Below are 26,221 nucleotides of genomic sequence, written 5' to 3'. Positions count from 1 at the left end.
GCTGCACTAAACCGGCACAGCATGGAGTGGGGACTCACTTCTGCAGCACCAGAAATTGCATCTGCGCAGACACGATCCGGTCCATGGAGCAATCTCCACGGGAGTGAGCCCACCCAGGCGAAGTAAACTTTGCCGACCCCTGGTGAAAGCTGTTCAACACTAGATGGGACGGTGGAATGGACTCCCTCGGGAGGTGGTGGACTCTCCTTCCTTGGAGGTTTTTAAGCAGAGGTTGGATGGCCACCTGTCATGGATACTTTAGTTGAGATGCCTGCATTGCAGGGGGTTGGACTAGAGGACCCTTGGTGTCCCTTCAGACTCTACAATTCTATGATTCTAACCAGGGCTTGGGCCCTCTGAGCCACCCTCTAACAATGCCCCTCTCCCCGAATGAATGATAGCCCCACATTCTGATCCCTTTCTAAACCTACAGCAGAAACTGCCAATTAGCTTTCATTTTACCCCACAATAGTGAGAAGTAGAAGCTTGAGGTTGAGCAGCAGCACACAGTGGGCTTTTGCTCTGAAGGACAAGCGCTGTGTTCCGCAGCATGGCTTTAGCCTCCTTAGTGCTGCCTGAGACCTGCCTTGAAGATTTACAAGAGGCGTGATTTTTGTTTTACTTCAATACGAAGGCATCTGTTCCTGAAAACATACCTTGGTGAGAAAGAGCTTACTGTTGAGGAGGTTGGAGAGCTGCACCAAGCCCTGTTCGACCGTCTGCCTCCGGCATTCTGGCACGTCCAGGTCCCTTTGCAGCGGCGACTCGCGGTGGCCTGGGAAGAAGACACGCTCTGCATAGGACTTGTAGTCCAGGAAGGGGATCCCGGTGCCAACCAAGTCGCTGGTGAGGTCCATCATCTCCGTCATGAGGTCTGCAACGAAAGAAAAAAACTCAGGTGATGAGGAAGAGGACAAGAGTGTGGGAAACAGGAAATGAAAGGAAGCCTTCTTATATAAACTCAGACTATTGGTCCGTCCAGCCCAGTATTATCTATTCTGGTTGGCAGCTGCTTGCCAGCGTATCAGACAAGAGTCTTTTCAAGCCCTCCCTGGCTTGAAAATTGTGTTTATTTGAAAATGTGGGCAGCATTAAGATAAATCCAACAGTGTAAACAAGTTTTGAAGGATATAATAGTGGAATACTGAATGGTTTAGTTTATATAAAAATATGCAGGGATTTCTGTTTTGTAAAATGAATCATGGAAAGAGAAGAAGGGAAGTCATCAATATTTTAAGGTTGTTTAAATGAATGTTCTAAAATTTAAAAAAGAAAATTTAATTAAAAATTATAGAAAAAGGAAGAAGAAGGGAACCTGAATTTCCAGGGGCAGATCAAGGGGGAAGCTCCTTCCTCCCCTCTTACCAGTGAATTCTTTTTTGCACCGGTCCCGGACACTCGTCTCCAGATTTTCCAGCTGGATCTGAACTTTTTTGTAATCCCTCAGGGCCTGCTTGCTCTTCCTCCTGGAAAGAAAAACCATCAACAACATATGCCAAAGTCAATCCCCTCTACTCACAGCGTAGCTTTTTATTTCTGTGCAAGAGAATCACCCTGGGTTTTGCAACCACAAAACCAAATTAACCGTGCAAAAAGGAAACAGCGAGCTGTACAGCTAGGCTGATATTTTCATTCAAGCCATTTTTGGACATTCTCAGACGCAGCACAAAAAGGCTTTATCTTGAAGAGCAAAAAAAGAGGACAGCCAGAGTGTGGCGTTTGCCCGTTCTTTTGGAAATGTCTGTACAGGGGGAGAGAAAGGGTTCATAGGTAGACCAATAGAAAAGTCCAGAGGCGGAGCCTACCTGCTTTTAAAAGGCTTAGCCAGAAGTTTAGACAGAGGGGAAGACAGTTGGAAATAGAGAGACAGTTAGTTCGGTTGGTTTCTTGTGGGTGGCAGGCATAGGAGTCAGAGTGGGTTAGAAACAGAGAGAATGAATCGGATTACAGTGTTTCAAAGTATTTAAAACTTGTTTGCGTTCACAATAAACTGGAATCTTTGTTAATATGTTACAAGTCCTGGGGAAACCTTGTTGGTGGCAGTGGAAGAGAATAGACGTGGTGGCACCAGGTCAATAGTCTGTGGAACGACCGGGGGCTCTGTGTGAACACCCCACCAAGCCACTGCCAGCCCAGGCCTCTTTCCCTGGCTCGGGCTGGCAGCTGCCGCAGTGTGCCAAGCAGCCCAAGCCAAAAAACCCCAGACATTTCCTTTAAAATGAAAAAATCCGCTTGGATGGGCATGTTGGTCCCCCAAAAGAGGACATGTCTGGGTTTCCCCGGACGTATGGCCACCCTACCCCCCATGCTGCACTTTGACGTCCCAACAATCGAGGCTTCAAAGTGCAGCATCACCTGTTGTCATAGTGATGACAGGTGACTGGCCCTGACCACCTGTCTAGATTTATCTGTCAGGAGTCAGGGAGATGAGGATCTGGCCCAAAGGCAGAATATCTTCCTTGCTCCTGCCTTACAGGGTTGCTGTAAGGGATGCAACAAGATAATGCATGGGATGCTCTTTGAAAGCTCCATCACCAACTTTCCCGAAACTGGTGCCCTTCAGATATTTTGGACCACAACTCCCATCAGCCCCTGCCAGCTGCTAAGTATGATCTCTGGTGTGGAAACAGGAAGAAAGAAACCTCCAAGGTTTCCACTGCTCTAAGCAACTCTGAGCAGGTCCCTACAGAAAGCAGTTGCTGCTTCAGTGCCAATTTACTCTATCCCCCCCCCCCAAAAAAATCTGTGTTGTTGTTTTTCCACAAACAGAACAGGTCACACTACCCAACTGGCTTCTCTTGCATGTAGACTGCAGTGCCAGGCTAGGCCTATGGAACATGGTCCTGCAGACAGGCTGGCAAGCACCCTCCTTCCTCCTCACCTGTAGATGAAGACGATGATGAGGACGATCAGAGCAACAAAGGAGGCGACAACCCCCAAGCCAATCTGGGCCTCTACAGGAAAGGTCAGCTGACTCTCTGTGTCATATTGCACACGGCCCAGGCGGAATTGGTTGTTGCCCATTTGAACCTGCAGGAGGACAAGAGGATGGAAAACTGATTTCATGTGAAGATGAGGAGGAGGAGCCTCCATTATTAATATTATTATTACTGCTACAATTTCTATGATGTCTGTCCAAATCATTATCTATCTATCTATCTATCTATCTATCTATCTATCTATCTATCTATCTATCTATCTATCATCTATCATCTATCTGCACACATAGATTTACTAAATTTGGGAGGGATTATAATAGTGGGCTGACACGATCTTTCAATATCGCACATAGTTCAATCTGAACAAGGAAACCAAATGGAAGAAAAATAAACAAAACGATTTATCATCACTGACCATTTTATCTTTTTCATGGGGTTCAGCAAATGATGCTGTTGGAGATGCTTAAGATATGGGATGTATATTACTGCTATAATAATTTTTACTTTTTGTGCTTTACCAAGCTAAAGTTACTGAAACCTCAGTTCCTTCGTTAATGCATTAAAAATAAATAAATCATCCCATGAAAAATAAAATGCTTGTTGTTATGCCTTCAGATAAGCATACCTTATGGGCTAGCTTTTCAGATAGAGCCAAAAAACAATGACTCAGACCCTATTATACCAATACAGTATTCTAAAGTGGCAGTTTCTAAGTATTTCCTGTTTTTCCCCACCAGGTGGACCCAGTGTCTCAGAAGACCAAAGATCTCCAGAACTTGGTGCTGGAAGGAGAAAGCATGGTGTGTGTTGTTGCTAGTTTGACGCTATTCTGGCATAGTCTCCATGCATGTAAGCAAGCATGCAAGGGGACGTGAGGGTGCATTGCTGAATCCTGCCCCCCCCCCCCGTATTATCGTTTTTCACCCACTTCAGCACCCTCCACACCCACTTAAGGGCAAAGGCCCGAAGTGGGGAGCCTCCATGATTCCTGCGCAATTACAAAAACCTGACTGCTCAGTAGGAATCATAGAGTTGGAAGGGACCCTAAGGGTCATGTAGTCCAACCCGCTGCAGTGCAAGAGGAAAGTGGAGAGGTGGCTCCTCACCTCAGAGTTTCGACCCTCAAGCTCCTGGAGGGCCGTACACAGAAGAAAGTTAAGGTGCCGGAAGAAGAGGGGACTGCCAAGATGCTCCCTGCCTGTTCCTTCTCATGCGATTGCTTATGTGTGGCTACAGGAAAAGGCTGGATTGGGCTCTGAACAGTGAGGACCTTCTCTCGTGATCATCCCAAGAAGGTACCTATCAGCTCTATCTCTGTTACTTTATGCCAGTGGTTTCCAAAGAGGTAAAGGTATAGGTAAAGGTAAAGGACCCCTGGATGGTTAAGTCCAGTGAAAGGCAACTCTGGGGTTGTGGCACTCATCTTGCTTTCAGGCAGAGGGAGCTGGCGTTTGTCCAGACAGCTTTGCAGGTCATGTGGCCAGCATGACTAAACCGCTTTTGGTGCAATGGGACACTGTGATGGAAACCAGAGCGCATGGAAACACCATTTACCTTCACTGCACTACACTGCAGCGGTACCTATTTATCTACTTGCACTGGTGTGCTTTCAAAATGCTAGGTTGGCAGGAGCTGGGACAGAGCAATGGGAGCTCACCCCGTTGCAGAGATTTGAACCGCCAGCCTTCTGATTGGCAAGCCCAAGGGGCTCAGTGGTTTAGACCACAGCACCACCAGCATCCCAAAGAGGACTCGTTTCCAAAGAGGACGGTACTGCCAAGAGGTGAGGGGATGGCAGGGGGCCCCTGGAGGTGTAAATGGGTCTTGGACTTTGAAAAGACACTGGATCAGACCAAGTACTATTTATGTATGCGACAACCGCGGCTAGAACTTTATTAGCCCAAAAATGGAAGACTCAGGAGTTACCGACGATTGAAGAGTGGCAGACAAAAATGATGGACTATACGGAATTCTTAAGGAAATCAGCCCTGAGTGCTCCCTGGAAGGACAGATCGTGAAGCTGAGGCTCCAATACTTTGGCCACCTCATGAGAAGAGAAGAATCCTTGGAAAAGACCCTGATGTTGGGAAAGATTGAGGGCACTAGGAGAAGGGGACGACAGAGGACAAGATGGTTGGACAGTGTTCTCGAAGCTACGAACATGAGTTTGACCAAACTGCGGGAGGCAGTGCAAGACAGGAGTGCCTGGCGTGCTATGGTCCATGGGGTCACGAAGAGTCGGACACGACTAAACGACTAAACAACAACAATACGGAATTAGCAAGACTGACTAGCAGGATCCGAAACCAGGGAGAGTCAAAGTTCCAAAAGGAGTGGAGTAAATTTGTGGACTATATGGAAAAGAACTGTAGAAGTTTAAAGACACTTGCAGGACTGAAATAAATCCTACGAATTGACTTTAGATAGAAGGAATAAAGAAACTGTAAGACAGGAATGGACAAAAAAAACCGACTGGGGGGAGGGAGGGAAATAATTTTTTGTGTTTATTATGTTGTGTTTGTTGTTGTTTGTTCCGTTTTGTTATTTGTTAGATGTGTTTAATTGGAAAATTTAATAAAATGCTTTTAAAAAAAGAAAAGACACTGGATCAAACCCATCCATTTTTGTTGAATTAATTAAACTAAATAATTTTAATTGGATTTTGAGTAAACGTGCAATTGATTATTTCTGTTTTGAATTCTATTGTGCTCTTGCTATCCTTAAGGGGTCGTGCAAACCTGAGCAATGCACTTCATAGGGTAGGGTCAAGGGCACAAGGGATGAGTTTATGGAACCAAGGGGGGCAGTGACCCAAAAATGTTTGCAACCACAGCTTTATGTGATATCCCTGCAAACTGCTTTTTACTGCCAAGATCCTCAATCCACCACAGTATATTAGGGGAATGATTGGCAAAGGGGAGCTGGATAAAAATAGCCATTCCTGCTCAGAAGCTGTGCTGCTTTTTAAACTTTTATCATTAAACTTTTGTCAAATTTTACTTCCAACTGCAATTGAAGAAGCAGCCCACAAATCGATAGAATACTATTGCAGGGCAAGAGGTATAACAGAAGAGTATTCTTGCTAGGGTCTGCCACCATGATTTTATTTTATTTTACAGAATGTGTGTACCGCTAATTGTATAGAAGAAGAAGAAGAAGAAGAAGAAGAAGAAGAAGAAGAAGAAGAAGAAGAAGAAGAAGAAGAAGAAGAAGAAGAAGAAGAAGAAGAAGCAGCTCAACACGATTTACATAAATATACACGTTAAAATGACGGGGGAAAGTCAGAAGCTTGAAAAAAACACAAGCTGACCTAAAAAAATCCAAAGGCAAAATATAAATAAAACCAGCATTTTATCTATCCAAGTGAACAAAAGGTTTTTAACAAGTTTGGCTACATGATGTGAAGCAGGCAGAAAGGGTCTCTGCTGTGGTTTTTTTTTTCCTTCCAGCTTTGCTAATTTGCGGCTCCACAAGGCCCACTTTGAAGATAAGGGACCTGTTGTTCTCAGAGGGCGTGTTTCACCCTTCCTTCCCACAGCCTCTGTAAGAAGTAAATCCCACCCACCCACCTCAACTGCTTTTAATCCCATGAGGCAGGCATGTCAAACCTGCGGCCCTCCAGATGTTTTGGACTACAATTCCCATCTTCCCCAACCACTGGTCCTGCTAGCTAGGGATCATGGGAGTTGTAGGCCAAAACATCTGGAGGGCCGCAGGTTTGACATGCCTGCCATGAGGGAACAAAAGAGCACCATTTATACCCACTCTCTCCACCCCTCACAACTCCCAACAACACCCCAAAATGGACTATTAATAACCACTTTTTTTTGAAAAAAAACCTAACAATCCAACTCCCCCCCCCCACAATGTACCCTCTTTTAGGCCCGCAAGAGTTCCTTACAGATGGAACTCTAAAGAAATTATTTTCCCTTCCTTTCCTCAGTCCTGGCCTGTTGTGTTCAAATTCCCAGCCCTGCAACTCTTCCACTAGGCATTCCCCCCTTCGCCCACTGCGTTCCCTGTGCCCCTCCCCGCATCTCATCCAACTCTTCCCTTTCCCCCCACGGTCCACCCTGCTCCCCATCCCAGTTCGAGTTCTTCCCGTTGCCAATATCCACCCCTTACTGTGAACTCTGGCAAAGAGTCTGTGCCCTCCCGCTTGGCCCGGTGCAGAGGGGCTGGTTGCTCGGCGGGGGGTTCGCAATAGAGGTGGTTCTTCGTCAGGGTCTTGACCGAGCAGACGCCGACTCCGATCATGGCTTTCACCTCCTCTTTGGAGATGGCCAGGTCCAGGTTCTCCCCCTGGAGGAAAGAGAATGAGGCAGTCAGGTGAAGGCAAAGCTGTTTTTATTGCTCAGTGGCCCAGTTTGCACGCAACGCCAAGCCAAACCACGGTTTCGTGTTGATATACAGTGGTACCTCAGGTTACAGATGCTTCAGGTTACATACTCCGCTAACCCAGAAATAGTACCTCGGGCTAAGAACTTTGCTTTAGGATGAGAACAGAACTCGCACGACAGCGGCACAGCGGTTAAGGTTAGGTTAAGAACAGTTTCAGGTTAAGAACGGACCTCCAGAACGAATTAAGTTCTTAACCCAAGGTACCACTGTATATCACCGTTTAGCTGACAACAGTGGCAGGAATGGAGAAGCAAAGTGATGGTTTGCCTTAGCGTGTTGTCTGAACGCAGACTTTTTTTTTTGTCTCGGTCCAAATAAACCATAGCCTGTAAACAAGGCTTGTTCTTCATTCACAGCTTGTGGCTCGTTTTGTCTGTTTATTATTCATAAAAAAAATACCAGAGTGATTTACATCAATTGTACATGACAGCATACGGTAAAATCTATATGAAAAAGCTGAAGCCAGTTAACTATGAGAGGAGACAAACTACGAGCCCGGGTTTGGACAACATGCTATGCCAAACCATGGTTTAGCTCGCAGCAGTACCGTAGCAGCAGCAGCAGCAGGACTGGAGGAGCGAAGTGTCCACAGTCTCAGCCCCAGAAACCATCCCAGTCGCGTTATAACATGTTTTGGCACTGCATGCAAACCGAGCCAATTTACTTTATTATCAATGCATCCCGCAACACTTTCCAAATTAAATAGTGCTATCGTTAAGGGCCGTTACAGGCACAGATATAACTTTAAAGGTCTTGTGACCTACATAGGACAGTGCTTTTTTGCATGACACTGGTCCATTAGTATCGTCTACACTAATCGGCAGCAGTTCTCCAGGGTTTCAAGCAGGGAGTCTCCCACAATCCTACCTGGATCTGCTGGCGATGGAACGTAGAACCTTCTGCATGCCAAGCAACTGCTCTACCACTAGCTATGACCCTTCCCCACCAAAAACAGTCTAGAGATTATGGCTTCTGTTGGCATAACCAGGCGGGGCCTTTGGGTAGCGTACATTAGGTAGGGCATTACAGAGGAAGGAATTCTTACACCACACCTGCCGCTTTCTACCCTGTTGCATTTGCACAATGCATAATGAACTTATTGAACTCACCGCCACAAGACACAGTGGCGGCGGCTGTCATGGATAGATTGCACAGGGGGATTAGATGGATGCAGAATTATTATTATTTTTTAAAGTTTTTATTTATACTTTTCAAGTTTATACATTTCATTAGTTTTACAATCAATTTACCATTTCAAAAACCGACTTCCTTCTCTCCCTTTCTGCGGCTCCTTAAATGTTTTATTTTAATACCTTCTGCATATCCAAATTCATTTCACTTGCTCCTTTAATTCTCTCCTGCAAATATATTCTCTTGTGAAACTGCAGGTTATTACAATAATCCTGCTAATGCTTTTAATCGGTTTATAATTTATCTGTAAATATTCAATAAACCATTTCCATTCTTTTATAAAAAGTTTGTTGTATCTTGATTTCTTATTCTTCCGGTAAGTTTCGCCCATTTCTGCATATTCCATGAGGTTTCGTATAAAAAGCTTTTGTATACAGAGATGGATGCAGAATGAGACCTTGCTTAGGAGGGACTGAGCTACCTTGGAAGACGAGTTGTGGTCTATACCCATATGGAGTACCCAAAATCTACAAGCAAGGGACAGGTGTACCTGCTCCTTGCATGGTGGGGCTGCACCATTACCTCCACAGAGATGACGCTTCCAGGCTTGTGACGATAGGGCTTGGTGTGGTCATCCATATTGAGGGGGTGCAGGACGGGATCCACCTCATAGGAGAAGCCGCTCGGATGCACGGAGTTGAAGTCGAAACTGAGGTTATCGAGGACAAACTCCAGCTTCACTTGCATGGAGAGAGAAAGCTGCTTAATGTCAGGCGTTTTGCACAGGATGAGGCTAGAGGAGTTGACCTCGCAGGGCTCTTCAAACTAGGATCGGAAATAAAGGAGAGTGAACGGCTGGGCCCCACTCTCTCCTAGACACACACATTCTCCAGGACACCCCAGAGCACAGGGAATTCCTGGAGTAGACCTTGCTAAAAAAACATCTGCAGGACACTCTCTGTAGAAGGCCTTGGGCGCATCCCTTAGAATCATAGAATCATAGAGTTGGAAGAGACCACAAGGGCCATCCAGTCCAACCCCCTGCCAAGCAGGAAACACCATCAAAGCATTCTTGACATATGCCTGACAAGCCTCTGCTTAAAGACCTCCAAAGAAGGAGACTCCACCACACTCCTTGGTAGCAAATTCCACTGCCGAACAGCTCTTACTGTCAGGAAGTTCTTCCTAATGTTTAGGTGGAATCTTCTTTCTTGAAGTTTGAATCCATTGCTCCGTGTCCGCTTCTCTGGAGCAGCAGAAAACAATCTTTCTCCCTCCTCCATATGACATCCTTTCATATATTTGAACATGGCTATCATATCACCCCTTTACCTTCTCTTCTCCAGGCTAAACATACCCAGCTCCCTAAGCCGTTCCTCATAAGGCATCGTTTCCAGGCCCTTGTCCAATTCCTCAAGACCAAAGCCAAAAGCCAGCCTACTTTTGAGGAAACCCAAGTCCAAATCGCCTTTCGATCATCTGACTGGTCACTTCCAGAATAGGATGTGGGACTATATAGGTATTGAGCAGGCATCCCCAAACTTGGGCCCTCCAGATGTTTTGGACTACAATTCCCATCTTCCCCGACCACTGGTCCTCTTAGCTAGGGATCATGGGAGTTGTAGGCCAAAACATATGGTGGGCCGCAGTTTGGGGATGCCTGGTCTTGAGCCTGATCCAGCAGAGGGTTTTTGGTCTGTGTGTTCAGCCTTCAAGTTCACTGGGTGAACTTGGGCCAGTCACATTCTCTCTCTTCGCGGGGCTGTTGTAAGAATAAACAATAATGTTTTTGCGGGGGATGGAGGCAGGGAGAAAACATGTCGTCGTCCGTCCCACCCACCTCCCCGGAGGTCCTTAGAAGAAGGGTAGAATCTGAAGGAAATGAATAAGGCCTGTCCCAAAAACGCGTTGATATTAAAAAGGGGGAAATCCAAAACGCCACTAGGGCTTGCAATGAGAAGTCAGTGGTCCCTCGACTTACGAATTACTCGACATCCGTAGGTTTCAACTTACGAACGGGGCAAATGGCCGCATGCTTACGAATTTTTCTACATCCAAACGGAAACCGTTGGCAGCTTTACATGTGGTTTTTTCGACTTATGAATGTTTCCGATTCCCTCCCCCGCCCCCCCGGGAAGCCGCATTTCGACTTCCAAACTTTTCGACCTACGAATGTGCATTCGGAACAGATTAAGTTCGTAAGTCGAGGGACCATTGTAATAGTAAATGTAGCTGTTTTTTGCTACCCTTTAATTTGCAACCTGAGGCAGCCAGAGATCCCTCACACACCCGGTAGCTTAGAACAGAATAACACACTGGCAAACATTGTACTGGCAAACCTACTTGCTGGACGCTGCAGAGGGCATTCTCAGGGCATTCTGTCTCCGGAATAATTCTGCGCCACCTGCTCAAGCCCCGGCGTCGGCGCTCCAGCGGAGAAACCGTGACGCGGATTTTGGGCCACTGCACGACATCAAGGTTGTGCCCACGAACTCGGATCTCCCTCCCACCGCTGAAATACACACACACACACACACACACACACACACACACACACACACACGTTAGGGACTACAACCAGTGCAGATCTGAGGGCCTGCAGCTTCAAGATTTAAGATTTGCCCTTTAAAGCAAGTGCTGCGGCTCAGTGGAAAAGCACCTGCTTTTCATCCAGAAGGTCCCAGGTTCAACATCTGGCATCTCCAGGTAGGGCAAAGGAACATTCCTGCCTGAAAAGCTGGAGAGCCGCTGCTGGCCAGAACTACAGCCAAAACAAAAGTCTCGTGACACCTTTAAGCAGTGGTTCTCAAACTTCCTTCTCTGGGCCACACTTTAAGAATAAAAATTTGCTCATGCCACGCCAATTATGTGCATTGGTAAGAAATACATTGGAAAACAAAAAGAAACAACTCCTAGCCATGTTTGATTTATAGCCTAGAACATAACTCTTCGTAATATGATCACGGGGCATCCAGAAAGTATAAAATAACGCAGCTACATAAGAACACGAATCATTCCCAAAATATAATATTGATCGCCCTTGAATCTTCCCGCCACAATTGCCACCCTCTCCCTGTGGCACGCCACACCCTTTGAGAACCACTGCCTTAGAGGCAAACAAATTCCCAAGCTTTCTGGTCTTTTAAACTGTGATTGCATTGATTAAACTGCTTTTGCATTCATCTGTCCCATTTCCCTCTTCCTCCTCCCACAAGGTGGGGGTAGATACCAAAGGCAAAGGAAGGGTGGTCTGATAATACCGAAGTGATGGAGGACCATTCCAGGTAGGTGGAGCGAGAAAGCAAAGGGTAAAAGGCTCAATAATTTTTTAAAAATCGCCTTACAAACTTGTCTTGGCGGGGACGGGGACAGACAAGTCGTTTACCTCTGGAAACTCTTGGCTGGTTCTGCATACGTGATGTTGGGGTCCAGGGTGTATTTGAAGCGGGGGTGCTCCAAACTCCGTTCCTTATCCCCGTACTTGATTGTGACGTTGAGTTCCACAGATGCGTTACTGGCGCTAGTCAGGCACTGCAGCTCCTTCTCTTGCACTTCAGAATGACTTGTGGGAGCGAGAGAAAGAAAGAAAGAAAGAAAGAAAGAAAGAAAGAAAGAAAGAAAGAAAGAGAAAGAAAGAAAGAGAAAAGGGGCTGATTTCAATTTAAATATCATATATTCAGCCACCCGCCTACAAAATCTATTCTAAACTAGTTTTCTTCAGCCTTGGGTCCCCAGTAACTGTTGGACCACAATTGCCATTGTTCCTGACCGCATCGGGCTAAGCCAGGCATGGGCAACCTTGGATCTCCAGATGTTTTGGAACTACAACTCCCATGATCCCTGACCACTGGCCCTGCTAGCTAGGGATTGATTATGGGAGTTGTAGTTCCAAAACATCTGGAGAGCCAAGCTTGCCTATGCCTGGGCTAAGCTGTGGTTGGGGATCATAGAATCATACAGTTGGAAGAGACCACAAGGGCCATCCAGTCCAACCCCCTGCCAAGCAGGAAACACCATCAAATCATTCTTGACATATGGCTGTCAAGCCTCTGCTTAAAGACCTCCAAAGAAGGAGACTCCACCACACTCTTTGATAGCGAATTCCACTGCCGTACAGCTCTTACGGTCAGGAAGTTCTTCCTAATGTTTAGGTGGAATCTTCTTTCTTGTAGTTTGAATCCACTGCTCCAGGTCTGCTTCTCTGGAGCAGCAGAAAACAACCTTTCTCCCTCCTCTATGTGACATCCTTTTATATATTTGAACATGGCTATCATATCACCCCTTAACCTTCTCTTCTCCAGGCTAAACATACCCAGCTCCCTAAGCCGTTCCTCATAAGGCATCATTTCCAGGCCTTTAACCATTTTGGTTGCCCTCTTCTGGGCACGTTCCAGCTTGTCAGTATCCTTCTTGAACTTTGGTGCCCAGAACTGGTCACAGTATTCCAGGTGAGGTCTGACCAGAGCGGAATACAGTGGTACTATTATTTCCCTTGATCTAGATGCTATACTCCTATTGATGCAGCCCAAAATTGCATTGGCTTTTTTAGCTGCTGCATCACACTGTTGACTCATGTCAAGTTTGTGGTCTACCAAGACTCCTAGATCCTTTTCACATGTACTTCCTGACAGTAAGAGCTGTTCGGCAGTGGAATTTGCTACCAAGGAGTGTGGTGGAGTCTCCTTCTTTGGAGGTCTTTAAGCAGAGGCTTGACAGACATATGTCAAGAATGCTTTGATGGTGGTTCCTGCTTGGCAGGGGGTTGGACTGGATGACCCTTGTGGTCTCTTCCAACTCTATGATTCTATGATTCTACTGCTCTCAAGCCAGGGGATGATGGGAGTTGTAGTCCAATCACCCTTGCTAGTTGTTGCTGTCGTTTTGCCTAGGCTGAGCGGCCTCCAAACTATCAGGGCCCACCCAAAGGAGGTGAGGAGAGCATCCAATGATATGAGACTTGATGAAAGGCCTCTTCCTTATTTCTCCAGAAAGAGGTTGCTATATCTGACTAGTAACGACAGATTACCTGCTTTCTTCCTGAGCAGGTAAAAGCAGACCCGTTTCTCCTTGTTAAGAGGGCAATGTTACCTTAAAACCGGGATGGAGAATTTGTGACCCTTCCAGAACCCGTTGGATTTCAAAGCAGAAGCAGCCCGTACGGCCAATGGAAGCCAACATCTAAGGAGGCCTCAGGTTCCCCAACTCTACCTCGGATCTTTCCTGAAAATGCTGACCCAAAGCAAACTCTGGCTTATGACAGAGGGTCCCCATGGCTTACAATGCCCCTGACAATGTATAAAAACTTGTCGGGGTCTATGTCCCAGTAATCCAAATCAGCGACCACCCTGAGTCAATAGCCTGATGTGGACAAATTGGGGGGGGGGGGGAGAGCAGCAGCCTGCTGCCCAGCACAGTTTCTTACATATAGCAGGGAAAGCGTCCGACCAGAATGCTGATTTTGCTGGGGTTGCCAGTCAGCAGCTTGGATCCCGTCAGTGTGAGGCAGGTTCCTCCAGCCTTGGGGCCTCGTGTTGGGTAAATGGATTTCAGCTCTGGGTTCTGAGCAAAAGGGAGAGGAAGGAAAGAAGGATCATTCAGCCAAAGGAATTCAAGAGGCAGCGAACAACATCTTAGTGTTTTTAAGTGTCAGGTGTAACTTCAGCCTGAACACAGCAGAGTTTGCGCAGGTTTTTCCGGAAGCTTCTGGAGGTAACTTAAATGACTAGACGTCTGGACGCAGAGTAAACTATATACAGGATTTATTAAAATAAAATCCAGAGTTTCTATGTACAGCTTTAGAACTCAAAAACAAAGTAAAATAAATCATTTCCTCTCTCTCTCTCACACACACACAACTGATACAGCACCTCTCCTCCTACACTGACCACACTCACCACACCACGTACTGTGCTAGCTTTCTCTGATAACAGGTCTCAGTGCTGATCTCAACCAATGAGAGCGCAGTTACTATGGCAGAAGTAGACCTTGGCTTTCTGCCCAGTGTTAATTGCTTGTCCTAGAGTTGATTGTGTGAAGAAGCAAACTGATGGTTTCTCATGCTACCAATTTTGCAAAACCCGAACACAACAGTCCTGGCTTGGACTGAGAGTGCAAGGAGGAGGCCGAATGGCCCATCTTGTCCAGCATCCTGTTGGTGCCTCTGGGAAGCCAGCAAGCAAGACCTGATCACAAGATCTCCCCACCAAAGATCCCCAGCAACGGGTGTTCAGAGGCCTCTGACAGCAGAGGCACAACCTAGCCACTGCTTCTAGTAGCCACGGAGAGCCTTCTCCTATAGAAATGTGAAGAGGAACCCGGCTGGATGAGGCTGCCGCAAAAGGGTGACTTTGGGCATATGCTGTGCTTGCAGCTCCTTAGCTGCTTATGCACTTGCTGCTCAGGAAACAAACACTTTTCTGGCAACCATTTCTGGGAAAATACGGAGCAGCAGGTTCTCAGGGGCTGGTGGCAAAGCCGTCCATTTGTAAGGGCCACGGGTGGGAAAAAGAAGCCTTGGGGAACCTCAGGCCATGGGCCAAATGTGATCCTCCAGGCCTCTCTATCTAGCCTACACCAATATGGTGTAGTGGTTAAGAGCGGTAGACTCGTAATCTAGGGAACCGGGTTCGCGTCTCCGCTCCTCCACATGCAGCTGCTGGGTGACCTTGGGCTAGTCACACTTCTCTGAAGTCTCTCAGCCCCACTCACCTCACAGAGTGTTTGTTGGTGGGGGAGGAAGGGAAAGGAGAATGTTAGCCGCTTTGAGACTCCTTAGGGTAGTGATAAAGCGGGAGATCAAATCCAAACTCTTCTTCTTCTTCTTCTTCCCCCAGGCCACATGCCTCGCCAGCCTTTGCTCTGCACCCCCCTCAAGTGTCTCTTGCCTGCCTAAAATGTGCCCTTGATGGTCCCTTGTTTGCCTGGATGGAGCACATGAGTAAACTAATATTTACTGATGCACTTGCTTTTGCTTCTGGCCCCACCCACCGCTGGCAGGCATGTGGCCCCTGAGCAGCAGCCTGGAAAGGAATGCAGCCCTCAGGCCGAAAAATGCTACCTGCTCCTGATGTGGCTGCTCTACGCAACTAGGGTGCTCTGTGCACAAAGGCGCTCCTATTTACATTCAAAGTGTTGGTGCTGACCTTTAGAGCCCTAGACGGCCTCGGCCTGGTATACCTGAAGGAGCGTCTCCACCCCCATCGTCCAGCCCAGACACTGAGGTCCAGCTCCGAGGGCCTTCTGCTGGTTCCCTCATTGCGAGAAGCGAGGTTACAGGGAACCAGGCAGGGGGCCTTTTTGGTAGTGGCACCCGCCCTGTGGACATCCGACGTCAAGGAAATAAACAAGTATCTGACTTTTAGAAGACATCTGAAGGCAGCCCTGTTTAGGGAAGTTTTTAATGCTGGGTGTTTTATTGTGCTTTTAATATTCTGTTGGGAGCTGCCCAGAGTGGCTGGGGAAACCCAGCCAGATGGGCAGGATATAAACAAACAAACAAACATTATATGCCCCACACAATGTGTTGCTGACACCAGGGCTAGCAGGGCATGGTCCCTCTCCCTAATCATGTTTACTGTATGTGTGGAGCATGCATGAATAGGACCACGATGCATTGTGAGTTTCCTGGTTCCTGCAAGTGGTACTGGGGAAACGTGCAGCATATCGGCATCACAACATACTGGATTGTTCCATGTATAAGACTAGGTTTTTTTACCTAAAAAATAATGTCAGAAATCTGGGGGCGTCTTATACATGGATACACCCCCCCCTCCATTTTCTTAAATCAGAGTCCCCCCAAAACAGGGGGCATCTTATACATGGGGGCATCTTATAGGCAGAAAAATACGGTATATTCCTTCCCTGTTATGGGAAGGAGGGACTTCCTCTTTTTATCTGGCAGGCCACGGGCGTTCTTGCAACCGGCCAGCTTTAGCCTGGGAGTTGCTGTCCAGAGACCTTACCTGGTAAGTAAACACATGTCCAGAAACTCCCTGTCCTCCTCCGGGAACCTCCACGACCACGTGCCCAGACCTCTCTACGCCGCTTCCGCCCGTGGTGCACACGATACTGCAGGACAAGGGCAGAAGAGAGGATGGAGAAGAACCCCCCACCAAGGGGCACCACATGGGCTGCTCTAAACCTGAGTTAATGAGAGGGGGGGCACTTTTAGCTCTCGTCCTGGCCAAGGGGGAGACGTCACCCACCTGAACAGTCACGATGCCAAACGATTCCCCCCCCCTTCCTCTGCCCCGCGTGGCTTGGCCCGCTCAGCATGAGCCGCACGGGAGAGAGTGAGCTGTGCAAAGCACTTTTCTGCAGCGCCAACAGACTGGATCGCACAAGGTTGCTGTTCGGTTATGGGGATTTGTGGGGTGTGTGTGTGTGGCATTCCTGATGCACAGCGACTTGTCTCTGGGCACCTACCAGTTCCGTCATTCTATGTACAGTGGAACCTTGGTTTACGAACGCGATCCGTTCCACAGAGGCATTCACTCCCCGAAGGCACGCTTCTGCGCGTGCACAAAACACCGATAGAGCGCTTCTGCGCACGCACGCGCAGCGCAGATCGCTTCTGTGCAAGCGCGTGCTGCGCAGATCGCGTCTGCGCATCCGACGCCGCAGAAGCCGGATGTAAACACTTCCGGGTCCGCGGCGTTCATAAACGGAGGCGTTCGTAAACAGGACTGTTTGTAAACCAAGGTACCACTGTACTGCATTTCATTAACCTCATTTTCAGCCTAGAGGAACCACTTCAGGCAAGTTCCTTTATCCCTTTCCTCTTGGGCCCCACAGACAGGCACCAGCTTAGGAGATGGCTCAGAGTCAACACAGAAGAGAATATCCCTGCACTTTGCATGGCAGGTGGGTGTGATCAGAGCTGGTGTCTCTGCTGCGTCAAGATCAGAACGGACCAGAACCATGCCACACTGTTAATGTTCAATTAGACATACCTGCCAACGCTATACAGTACAGGTGAAACTTGGAAAATTAGAATATCGTCGAAAAGTGCATTTATTTCAGTAATGAAACTTAAAAGGTGGAACCAATATATGAGTTAGATGCATGACATGCAAAGCAAGATATGTCAAGCCTTTATTTGTTGTAATTATTTGTCGTTAGGCGGGTCAATTATAAATGGAATGTAATTAATGAAATGTAATACCGATGCTTATTTTTGTATTTTTGTAACTATTTGTTTTATTACTGTGGAATTTCCAAAAGAAAGCATTTGTAAAAAGAAAAAGAAAAAATAATAAGTTGCATTACTGAAATAAATACACTTTTCGACGATATTCTAATTTTCCAAGTTCCACCTGTAAACCAGGCATGTCCAAAGTCTGTTTTGGGGGCCTAATTGGTCACCCCAGCAGTTTATTTATTGGGGTAAAACCGTAAAATGCTCAAAAACTTAAACCCTAAAAAAAGCTAAAGAACTTCAATCATAAAAAAGGTGAACAACTTTTTTGGGGGGGATCCGAAAAAAAGCTGAACAACTTTGGTCGGCCCTCACTTCATCAAATCTGGTCCTCTTTGAAAAAAGTTTGGGCACCCCTGCTAAACCTCCCTCCCTCTTTGCCCCTTTAGTAGCGAACAGCATCAACTATCCAGGCTTCTCCAGGCTTTTTTGCAGATTTCTTTATCCGAAATGCAACTTCAGGAACAGGAGATTAGGAGGCAGGCAAATCAACGGGGAGTGAATCACAGGATAATTGGGGGTCAACCTTGCCCAATTAACATGGCGCAAGGCAGCGCTACTGTTACTCTTATTAATAATCATAACTGAATTTGTTAGTTGTTTTATCTTGCCCAAGGCAACCCGAAGCAACTTACAACAACCCAACCAAGAGTGCTGGGAGTAATTTGGTAGTTCTGCCCCCTTATCGGCCAGAAGGCATTAGAAGGCTGCCCGAAAGCTTGTCCAAAGGTGGGGTTTGTTGACAGTATATATCTTACACTTCCTTGGACGTGTCAGTCCCTGTTTCCTTTCCACCCAACGCCTGTCCTGCAGTCTTTTAGCCTGCACCTGTCTACCTGCCTTTCCTCTATGGGACTGATCCTCGGAAGAAGCCGCTTGTGCCAAAGCTACCATTCGATGGAAACGCAGTGGAATTAGAAGGACCTGGCTGAAAGAGAGAGGATTTTCTTTCCAAAAGCACTGCTATCTTTAAAAAGGGGGGGGATTTCCACCTGTTGCTGCCTAGGTTATGATGGAGAGCCAAGTATCAGCTCCCTCCCGTGAGCCCCTGGGAAAGGCACTTACCTGCTAGAGATTTCATACACCAGAGCATCAACCTCGCAGGGGATTCCGGCCACGGTGACTCTCCCAGCAATGTCCTGGTGCTTCTGACCAAGGTTTGAGCCGGTGATGGTGATTCTGGTACCCCCTTCAACCAGTCCAGTTAAAGGATAAACCTGAGAAGGACAGAGGGAAAACCATCCAGGTCCAATTAAAAGCCAGGGAGAATGCAGGTGTTTCTGGTGCCAGGTTAAAAAAAATAGATTAACCTCCATAGGGAAGGGAATCTTAAAAATAGGGAGCTTTGAAACAAAAAGGCCCTTCCCCATGTTTCCAGTAACTAAACCTATTTGGATGATGGGGCGCATAACAAGACCTTGGGAAATGATACCAGCCTACGGGAAGGCTCATGTGTTAACATTTCTATCCCCAGCTTTTCAGGACTCAAACGTTAATGCTTAAAATTCTCCACTTCTCTGCCCTAGATTGCTCTTCTCATCTCTTGCTATCGGCATGAGCTTATCTCCAACACAGGCGTCTCTGCCTTTCATCTTCCTCTCCCACGCTCTCAGTGTTTTGTCTCTGTGCTGCTCTCCGGAGCCTTCACCTCCACTCTGCCCTCTATTCATTAAGCCTCTGGCGAAGTTCATCTTCCAAGACCTACTTCCTCTGCAAAGATTGCCCTTTTTAAAAAATTTAAATGGTATTGATTCCTCTCTTCAAGGTTACTTCTGCTATAATCCCTTGCAAACACACAAGGGAGCTGGGGAAACCATTCCCTGATTATGGGGTCTCAGATATGCATCTCACGATAAATCCACATGAGCAGGTCTCTTATCCTGCCCCACATTCATTCTGCAGGCAAAAATAATACAGTGGAACCTCAGGTTGCGAACATGATCCGCGAACATGAACAAACCGCACCATTCGCACCCGCAGCACCACGTCTGCGCATGCGCGTGATGCAATTTAGTGCTTCTCAGCATGCACCGAAACCTGGAAGTAACCTGTTCCGGTACTTCTGGGTTCGGCACATCCATAACTTGAAAAAGTGCAACCAGCAACAATTGCAACCCGAGGTATGACTGTAATAATAAAAATTACTTGTGTGGGTGCTCTTTATAAATTATATTTTGCACATGTGCTTTGTACACTGGACTCAGCTTCCTGAACCCAAGAGTTACCACCGCCCTTCATAAAACAGTGCATTGGGCCGAGCTGAAAAGAGGGTGAACTTTTGTGAACGTTTTCCGCAGCTTCCTAAAGCAGCAATTCTTTTGGTGACCAATGAGGGAAGACTTGAAAGTGCTTGCTAATTCAGACAACACTGCCCCCATTCTAACTTGGCATCCTTTGCCCCTTGTGACATAATCAGGTAGCCAAATTTGACTGGCTATTGTGATGAAATTCCATTCGGCACGTGATCCCTGATTGGCTGGGATCACCCCTCTGAAAGGAAGCATCACCATCACACACCATTAGCTTTGTTAGCCCTAAGTGAGAGCGAGGCCTCCCAATCTGATTCCCTATGTAGTGCCATTGTGACGTTGTCTCATTCACTACATGATCCCTGATTGGTTGGAATCACAAAAGTCACTATTCCCAGGAAACTATAAAGCAGGCTTCCTCAAACTTGGCCCTCCAGATGTTTTTGGCCTACAACTCCCATGATCTCTAGCTAGCAGGACCAGTGGTCAGGGATGATGGGAATTGTAGTCTTAAAACATCTGGAGGGCCGAGTTTGAGGAAGCCTGCGATAAAGCAAGTCAGCAATAACTCACAAGGTGTCATAGAGGGGTTTATTCAAAGAAACAAAACACCTCAGGCCTAGTGAGCCCAGCAGCTCTTCCCAGTACGTCATGCCCCGATGAGGCAGTTGCGAGGATGGAAGGCCCTTGCCTTCCCACCAGCTCTCTTAAGTCACCTCCTCCCCCAGGTCCTTCCCAAGCAATATGAGATCTGAGATTCTGGTGCCCTGTCTGTCTCTGCTCCATCCTCTTCATACCTCTGTGGGTTCTGGGAGACTGGGGTGTGGGGGAGCTGGTAACAGTAGGAGGCAGAGAGCCCTTGGCTTCTTCATCAGCCTGACTCTCTGCCCTCCTCCTTCCCAGCCTCTGATCCTGAACTGCTCTCTACCACAGCCTCTTCCTGCTCACTAAAGCCTGTCGCCCCTTCAGCTTCTAACACCTCCTCCTCCCAGTCTGCTCCCTCTTTTCCCTCTGGCCACTCATCATCGTCACATCACCATTCCCCGGACTCTGAGCCTTCCTCTCTTGGGTTTTCCCCAGCTGGTGCCTCCCACCCCTCCTCCGCAACCAGCCAGTCCATAACCCCTAGCTGGGACAGAGTTTGGCTGAAACGAGGCAGCTGCCTACGCTCCTAAATGCCAGGCTGCACAAAACGGGTGGGGATTCGTGCCCTTCTCCCTCTGCGGAGAGGGCAGCTGCTTTCCGGCATATCAAATTTACCACGTCAAAAGAAGCCGCCCCCACTTCAATAGCAACCTTGGCTACCCTCGTTGGGCCATTTGGGAGCATCCTGGACCCCTGCCGGGTTTCTCCGCCAAACGCCTAGCTCCCACCCCACTGTGATGATACTCACGGCGTGAATCAGGGGAGCTGGGCATGTGTCCGCCACCTCTTCTTTGCAGGAGTCGTGGAACAGGCAGCTGGGCTGCTCCCCACTGCACCACACGCAGCCGTACTTGGCATCGGCGGTCTGGCAGCGGCTGCAGTCCAAATGCCCCACAGAACAATTGTACAGGGTCACTGCGGAGAACGAGGGAGAGAGAGGCACGGGTGAGCCCCCGCTAGCACAGTCCTCTGGATGCGGAAATGACATGTCCCATTTCATCTTGTCCTGGCTGCCACTCCCACTGCCGTACCTATCGCTGCTGGCACAGCTTCTCCACCCTCCTTGCAGTCTCCACCCCAGGTGGAGAAGAGGCATTGGCACCGGTGCCAATTTCGTGAAGAATCACATAAGATGCTTCCACACGGGGCTGCCACTAGGGGGAGCTTTCTGCTGCCTGAGACGGCCGCCCCAGTTTGCCTAACGGCAGAGCACTACACAACTGGACCTGCAACTAGACTGCAACTCCCATCGGCCGTAGCCACGGCTGCTGTGCTAGGTGGAGATGATTGCAGCTGCAGCTCGGAACATCTGGAGGGCACCAGGTTGGGGAAGACTGACCTAAAGCTGCAGTGATTCCCTGTCTCCCCCACGATTCTCCCCATGCCCCTTTTCCTGTACCGTGGAGATCATCGACGCTGTCCACACGCAGGCGCCTCTTCCGCTGCACGAAAATCACGGCACTGAATTCGAGCTGGGGGGCTGAGTAGCTGTACTGAAAGAGAGACCAAAAGCAAATAAATATATAAATCGGTATTACACCGAGTTAGGAGAGTCACCGCAGCCCAACTCCATGCAACGCAGGGATGCCTTCATCTTAGTAAAATAAGGGAGGGGGGGGGAAGTTCAGCTGGGGAAATCGTAAGTTTGCCTTTGGAACAAAAAGGTTTTAATAAGAGAATGTTATTTTTCTTGGACCTCCAGACGCTGCGGCATTTGCAGGCAGAGGGAGACCTTGTACAGTTATGGAGAGCCTCCTCCTTGCAGAGGTCTGTTGGCCCCCCTTCCTGCTTTTGGGTGGGTTTAATAAAGCCTTCATTTCAACAGGCCTTCAGAGGATGACTTACTGGGTGGGCTTCTTAAAAATTGATTTCCTGCTAGTTTGACCACTGCTGTTTCGATTGGGGCTTCTAAAAATGTGACTTTAGAATGATCTTCTGATTTCTTTTTAATATCCCAACCAGCTGCATCAAAGGGAGAGAGGATGAGCCAGTCCATCGGCCTGGCTGGGACCCACTGAGAATTTAAACCACAGAGCCTAGGGCTTGCCGATCAGAAGGTTGGCGGTTCGAATCCCCGTGACGGGGTGAGCTCCTGTTGCTCGGTCCCTGCTCCTGCCAACCTAGCAGTTCAAAAGCACCTCAAAGTGCAAGTAGATAAATAGGTACCACTCCAGGCATTTCCGTGTGCTGCTCTGGTTCGCCAGAAGCGGCTTAGTCATGCTGGCCACATGACCCGGAAGCTGTACGCTGGCTCCCTTGGCCAATAATGCGAGATGAACGCCACAACCCCAGAGTCGGTCACGACTGGACCTAATGGTCAGGGGTCCCTTTACCTTTACCTCTCTAGAAATTTTCCCTCCGTTGGTCATTCCACCCAGTCCTTAAACATTCATGGTCTTTTATGAAGAATCAGTGCCTGATTTTGCTTGGTCTCAGGATCCCTCCATGTTCTATTTGTCTCATGACTCTTGGGCCCTGTCTGCAATGACGCTTCTGGCTGCTGAGAGTAGATGGGTTATGAACTCTTTATAATGTGGTTGGGCATTGTTTTCTTGGAAGATGTTCAGTAGGGCCAGTTCTGGGGTGATTTCTAATACTTGTTTAGTTATTTCTTGTACGACTGATGTCCAGAAGAGTTGGATTTGGGGGCATTCCCACTACATGTGGAGGTATGTGCCTGTGGAAGTGCAACCACTCCAGCATTTTGGTGAGGCTCCTGGGCGTATCAGCGCCAGTTTCCGTGGTCTTAGGTACCATCTGTAAGTGAGTTTCAGGGTAGGTTCTTTTCTTTTCGATGATATGGATTTAAAGAGGGGGTTTAGACCACATTCAAGTCCATAGGGTGGGGTTCATTTCATAGCCTATGTCGTCCTCCCATTGTTTTTTGATTATGTCGATGTCAGGGGGACTCCATACAGGGACCCTCCCCCAGTCATCCTGACCAGCACTTCGCCCAGTGACAGCGCTAGCAGCGGGTCAGGAGGAGGGAATGAGGAATGGAGCGGAGTGAAGAGGGGGCTCTCAGTCGTGTCAGACCCAGCTGGCCAGAGGAGGAATGACAGCGCAGCCTCAGCAACTCTCAAGCCAAAGGACGGGAGAAGGAACACAGCCCCTTCCGGCGCCCGAATTGAGGCGCGCGCCCACACGCAGGGCTAGGGGGAGGCGCTTTGGGGTGCCCAGGCTTTTATGCTGGTCCAAGACGTGAAGGAAGTCATTGCCAGGTTCTGAATCAGACCAGGCAGTCATGTTTTCTGATATCTCTGCACTGTAAATAATATGCACAATAAAGTTCTTAAAGACAGAGCGGACTGGAGCGTCTTTACTGGAGAATAGCCGCAACAATCCCCTGACAGTCGAGAAAGATTCTGGAGCAGCATTTAGTATATTATGGATACCACCCCCTTGTCGTGTCCCTTTGCTGTTAGGAGGAGGTTTTCAAAAGTGGTCACGGGTCTAATTGCTGCCGCTTTTACTACTGGATTGCTTAAGAAAGCATGCAATTGGTGGTGTGTTAGCCAGGGTATTTGGGTGTCCCCCTAGTTTGTTTTGTATTTCTGTGGGCTTATTATTTTTGTAGAAGTCTGCTAGGCGATATAGGCCTTTGACTTGCCAGGTTTTTATCTGGAAGTTTTGTGCTGTGTGGTGGAATAGTGGATGGTGAGCCAAGGGGATTAGTGGGGATGGGGTTGGGGACACAGTTTGCCTCCTTCTTCTTTCCATACTTTAAACATGGTCTGTGTGAACCTGTTAAGTGTTGTGGGGATTTTCCTTAAGTTTCTTTTGAAGGAATGGCTATGCTGTGGTGGGGGTATTTTCGATTATGTCTCTCACTAGGTCAGGCATTCCCAAACTTCGGCCCTCCAGATGTTTTGGACTACAATTCCCATCATCCCTGGCCACTGGTCCTGTTAGCTAGGGATCATGGGAGTTGTAGGCTGAAACATCTGGAGGGCCGCAGTTTGGGGATGCCTGCTCTAGGTGTACAGGTTCAGGTAGGTAGCCGTGTTGGTCTGATGCATGTGGAAGGTCATTACTCAAGAGTAGTCACTACAACCCTGACACCTAGCTAACAGGACCAGTGGTCAGGGATGATGGGAACTGTAGTCCAAAACATCTGGAGGGCCAAAGTTTGGGGGTGCCTGCTCTAAGGTGCTACTTGACATTTTTTAAAATTTTTAAAATATATTTCTAGGTGTACACATTGCTTCGTCTTGTTTTCTAGAATGTATGGGATTATGTGGCAATGTAGTATAGTTCTATGTTGGGGATTCCCCATCCTCCTTCTGAGGAGGGCAGGTGCAGGTATTTGGGGTTTATTTTGGGGTTTATTTTGTGTGTGCGAGGTGATAACTACTTCTCTTTATGAAGCTTCTGAGGTCAGCACTCGTGGAAACTCGAGCAGAGGCTCCTCTTCCGTGAAGGCCTTACCTGGTGCAGCTGGCATGTGATGTAGCAAAGGGATGGATTGCTTTCATCCTGTTCGATATACGCCTCCACGCTCAAGGTCTTCCCTTCCAGGACCAACACACATTCATATTCCCATAGATTATCCTTTTAAAAGACAGAAGAAGCACAGGGGCTGAATCCTACGAACCCTCACTACGGTGCTAAGCTCCATACAACACTGTGGTTGTCCCGTTCACTTTCACCATCTATAGCTAATTCCCCATGTCAGTGTCTCTATGCTCGGTCCTGTGGCAGAGCAAACAGCTTCTGGGGGAGAGGCATTTGCAGATCGCAAACTCCTCAGCCCACTTCTAGCATCTTTTATAATGGGATGGGCTGTTCCTGCTCATCCACACAGGTGCTCAGGGCACAGGTGGGCTCCCTTTATTACTGCTGAGGATAATTTGTTGGGGGAGGGGTCTGCATGCCAGGAGTGGGTGGGGCCAAAGCCAAAAGCAGGTGGGCCCATGTCTATCTAGATGACAGAACGCATCAAATATCCCTCCACGCAGCTCACAGTTGCATTGAACAAGAGAGATTTGCCGACAAGGGTTAAAAATCAGTGCCAGCATTGGATCAGCTCTTAAGAACAGATCAGTGGCAGAGAACATACCCCGGGTACAGGGTGGTACATAAATAAAATAAATAAATAAAATTTTGCACACAGAAGGTCCCAAGTTCAATTCCTGGCATCTCCAGGTAAGCCTAGGTGTGTGTCTGCTGCCGGAAACCCTAGAGAGCTGCTGCCAGTCAGTGTTGGCAATACTGAGCTAGTTGGGCCAACAGTCAGACTTTGTGAAACACAGCTTCCTATTCTTATCCTGGATGTTGCCTTTTTCTTGGCCAGTTCTGATATGGTTGTTTCCTATTATTAATATTCCTATTATTATTATTAATAATATTATTATTATTATTATACATGTGAGTAGAGAGTGGTATGGGACCCAGGTGGCGCTGTGGTTAAACCACTGAGCCTAGGGCTTGCTGATCAGAAGGTCGGCGGTTCGAATCCCTGTGACGGGGTGAGCTCCCATTGCTTGGTCCCAGCTCCTGCCAACCTAGCAGTTCGAAAGCACGTCAAAATGCAAGTAGATAAATAGGAACCGCTACAGCGGGAAGGTAAACGGCGTTTCCATGTGCTGCTCTGGTTTGCCGGAAGCGGCTTTGTCATGCTGGCCACATGACCTGGAAGCTATACATCGGCTCCCTCGGCC

At 47.9% G+C, this 26,221-nt stretch overlaps 1 protein-coding gene across 1 annotated transcript in view; it reads right to left on the bottom strand.

The window, feature by feature from the left end:
• PLXNB1 (plexin B1) overlaps window positions 1-26,221 on the bottom strand; it is a 136,585-nt gene that overhangs the window by 21,604 nt on the left and 88,760 nt on the right. The window contains 13 exon segments of the mRNA XM_060271238.1: window positions 657-874; window positions 1,366-1,466; window positions 2,882-3,030; window positions 7,065-7,241; window positions 9,054-9,296; window positions 10,815-10,983; window positions 11,857-12,033; window positions 13,894-14,030; window positions 16,433-16,538; window positions 18,733-18,884; window positions 21,310-21,476; window positions 21,961-22,054; window positions 24,990-25,112. Of these exon segments, the coding sequence (XP_060127221.1) occupies window positions 657-874; window positions 1,366-1,466; window positions 2,882-3,030; window positions 7,065-7,241; window positions 9,054-9,296; window positions 10,815-10,983; window positions 11,857-12,033; window positions 13,894-14,030; window positions 16,433-16,538; window positions 18,733-18,884; window positions 21,310-21,476; window positions 21,961-22,054; window positions 24,990-25,112 (2,013 nt within the window).

The sequence above is a fragment of the Zootoca vivipara genome, chromosome 2 (assembly GCF_963506605.1).
Source record: "Zootoca vivipara chromosome 2, rZooViv1.1, whole genome shotgun sequence".
NCBI lineage: Eukaryota > Metazoa > Chordata > Lepidosauria > Squamata > Lacertidae > Zootoca > Zootoca vivipara.
Note: the sequence above shows the minus strand (reverse complement) of the source record. Positions and strands in the feature narration are given on the sequence as shown.